The sequence below is a fragment of the Amphibalanus amphitrite genome, unplaced genomic scaffold, assembly GCF_019059575.1.
Source record: "Amphibalanus amphitrite isolate SeventyFive unplaced genomic scaffold, NRLGWU_Aamphi_draft 000089F_arrow, whole genome shotgun sequence".
Classification (NCBI taxonomy): Eukaryota; Metazoa; Arthropoda; class Thecostraca; order Balanomorpha; family Balanidae; genus Amphibalanus; species Amphibalanus amphitrite.
The window spans coordinates 368,540-371,541 of NW_024881585.1; the positions used below are offsets into that span (position 1 = coordinate 368,540).

The following is a 3,002-nucleotide window of genomic DNA, read 5'->3' on the forward strand; positions in this document are numbered from 1 at the left end:
TCACAGGCACCTGGCCCAGTGGGGTCGCAGAGGCGGTCCAAGTAGGGGGCCTCGGGGGGGGGGCCTATACACAAACACAACATCTCCCCCTCGAGACAACAGTCGTGAAAATACCAAAAACACAACACTGCACGACGTTGTCTCACTCCTCATACGAGGTCGCACCCCAACGAACTTGGAGCCGACCAGGACCGCGGCGCTGCCGTTGAGAACGACGCGGGAGAGCGGCGGCGGCGGCCGTCTCCACCTCGGGTGACCACACCGGCGGCGAGCGGTACACAACAGGCGCACCAGCGGCGGGTCGGACGGCCCGCTCGGCGGCGACAGCGGTGCGCTCTGGCAGCGGCGGCGGCGGCGGCGGCGGCTGGGGCGCACCCGCAGCGGGCGGGCGCGGGGCGGACGGAGCCACAGGCGGGGTGGGCTCCGTCAGAAGCGGCCGGTACGGGCGGAGGTAGCGGCGGTTCCGCCACAGGACCCTGCCGCTGGCCGTCTTGACGAGGTACGTGCGCCTCTGACCGACGCCCACGATCACCCCAATCCGGTTCCATCGGCCGGTGGTGGGGTCTTGTATGTCGACGCGGCTGCCGAGCTTCAGCGCTGGCAGCCGGCGCGTGCTCTTGTTGTAGCACCTGACGGCCTGCTCCTGGAGCTCGGCAGCCGTTTCCTCGCAGAGAGCGGCCGCCCGCTGCCACTCCGGAGCGAAGGCGCGGTGGTGCGTGGGAACTCCGGAGCGCAGCGGGTGACCAAAGAGCACCTGTGCCGGCGACCGCCCGTCTGCTCGGGGCGTGTTACGGAGTTCGAGCAGACTTCGGTCCACTTGGTCCTGGTCCAGTTGGCCCGATGAAGACGCAGCCAGCACCAGCTTCTTTGCTGTCTTCACGCAGGCCTCCGCGTGCCCGTTAGAGCGCGGGTAGTGCGGTGATGACATCTCATGTCGTACGTCCCAGCGCTGGAGGAACCGGCGGAGCGTGCCCGATGCAAACTGGGGTCCGCCGTCTGACCGGAACACGGTCGGGACGCCCGTCTGCGAGAACATCAGTCGGAGCTGCCGCGTCAGGTGGTCCGCCGAGGCCGTGCGGGGACACACAGTGACATACGGCCACCCGGACAGCCGGTCCACGTACACCAGGTACGTGTGTCCTCCAGCGGAGAAGTAGTCGGCCGAGACTGATTCGAAGACGCGCGTCGGTGCGCCGTCCTCCCGCCACATCGGCTCCCGAGCGTGACTGGGCAGGCGCTGACGGCACTGAGCGCAGGCGGCGACGGTGTCAGCGATCTGTTTGTCTATGCTCGGCCAGTACACACTGAGCCGGGCACGGCGCTTGGTGCGGTCGACGCCCTGGTGTGAGTCATGGAGCTTCTCCAGCACACCGCGCCGGAGGGCGGACGGGACGACCAGCCGAGCGCCATATACCACCAGCCCGTCGTCGATGGCGAGCTGATGGCGCACTCCCCAGTAAGCTCGCACTGCCGGGGGCGCCTCGTGCCGGTTCTCTGGGAATCCGGCGAGAATCACCTCGCTGAGAGCCCGGTGCTCGGGGTCGCGCTCCGCGGCGGCGCGGACTCTCTCGAGTGCTGAGTCGATCAGCGGGGCCAGCTGGACGCCGTCTTCCGACCGATCGGAGGCCTGCAGCGCGGCAATGACGCAGGCGTGTAGCGGGTCGTCCGCTACGTCCACCTCTCCGTCGTCGTCGGCGGCGGGGTCGCTGGTGGGCGCTCGTGAGAGCGCGTCTGGGATCACGTGACTCGAACCCTTCTGCCAGCTGGTGGTGAAGCTGTAGGCCGACAACTTCTCTCTCATCCTCTGCAGACGCGGGTTGTCGATCGAGTTGAGCTGCTTGTAGTTCAGGATGGTCACCAGCGGCCGGTGGTCGACCACCAGGTCGAAGTGCGGCATGCCAGCCAGGTAGACATGACACCTCTTGCAGGCCCAGAGTACAGCAGCCAGCTCCACCTCGATGACGGCATACCGACTCTCGGTATCTGTCAGGAACCGTGAGCCATACTGGACCACACGCCAGTCCTCGCCGTGCTTCTGGAGCAGTGCAAAACCCAGCCCTCGGGTTTAAGCAGCGTCAGTCTGTAGCACGGTCGGCAGCTGCGGGTCGAAGAATGCCATCACCGGCGGTGACGACAGCACAATCTTCGTGTGCAGAAACGCTGCCTCGTGCTGCTCAGTCCAGCGCCAGACCCGGCGCGACTTGAGGAGGTCTCTGAAGGCCTGAGTCGAGCCTGCCAGCTCCGGTGTGAGGCCGCTCAGCTGATTCACCAGACCCATGAAGGACCGCAGGTCGGTGACGTTTTCTGGTCTCGGAAAATCAGCGATGGCGCGGGCCTTCTCATTGTCGGTGGTGTAGCCGGCCGGTGTGATCTTGTAGCCGCAGAATTTGACCTCATTCTGGGCGAACTTGAACTTCTGCGGGTTCAGCGTGATTCATCGGTCGTCACAGCGCCGGAGGACTTCGATCACCTGCTGCAGGTGCTGCCGGTACGTCTGTGCCACGGCCAGAATGTCATCAACAATTTTGACACAGTTTGGGATGTCGCCGAGCGCTGCATCGCCGCGCCGGTTGTACTCGTCTCCAGACGCACTACATCCCATCGGACAGCGGACGAACTTGAACCTGCCCCACGGCGTGATGAAGCAGGTGAGGTCCTGACTTGACTCAGCGAGCGGCACCTGGAAGTAGCCCATCTTGGCGTCCAGAGTCGACATCCATCGGTGCCCGGCGGGCAGACTCTTCACGGCATCGTGAGGAGACCGGCAGGGGTACGTGGGTCGATTCACGTACCGATTGAGTCCCGTCAGGTCCACGCAGAGTCGAAACCCGGACGGGTTCTTCGGCACGCACGAAATGGGATGACACCATTCCGTCGGGTAGTCCACAGGTACGATGATGCCGCGGTTCAGCAGGTCGTCCAGCTGCGCCTTCACCTCCGCCCGCCAGGCGAAGGGAATCGGTCTCGCGGCGGTGACCGACGTCGGACTCGCGTCGGGCCGG

General features: G+C 65.6%; 1 protein-coding gene across 1 annotated transcript; it reads right to left on the bottom strand.

The window, feature by feature from the left end:
• LOC122380012 (uncharacterized protein K02A2.6-like) lies at nt 1-1,897 on the bottom strand. The gene is made up of 2 exons (XM_043362744.1): nt 402-1,897; nt 1-10 (listed from the first exon to the last, which is right to left on the bottom strand). The coding sequence occupies exons 1-2, from the start codon at nt 1,895-1,897 to the stop codon at nt 1-3; spliced, it is 1,506 nt and encodes a 501-aa protein (XP_043218679.1).
• Between the last annotated feature and the right edge of the window lie 1,105 nt (nt 1,898-3,002).

Coding starts and splice junctions, on each gene's coding strand:
- LOC122380012 (XM_043362744.1), bottom strand. CDS start 1,897: ATGCCGCACTTCGACCTGGTGGTCGACCACCGGCCGCTGGTGACCATC.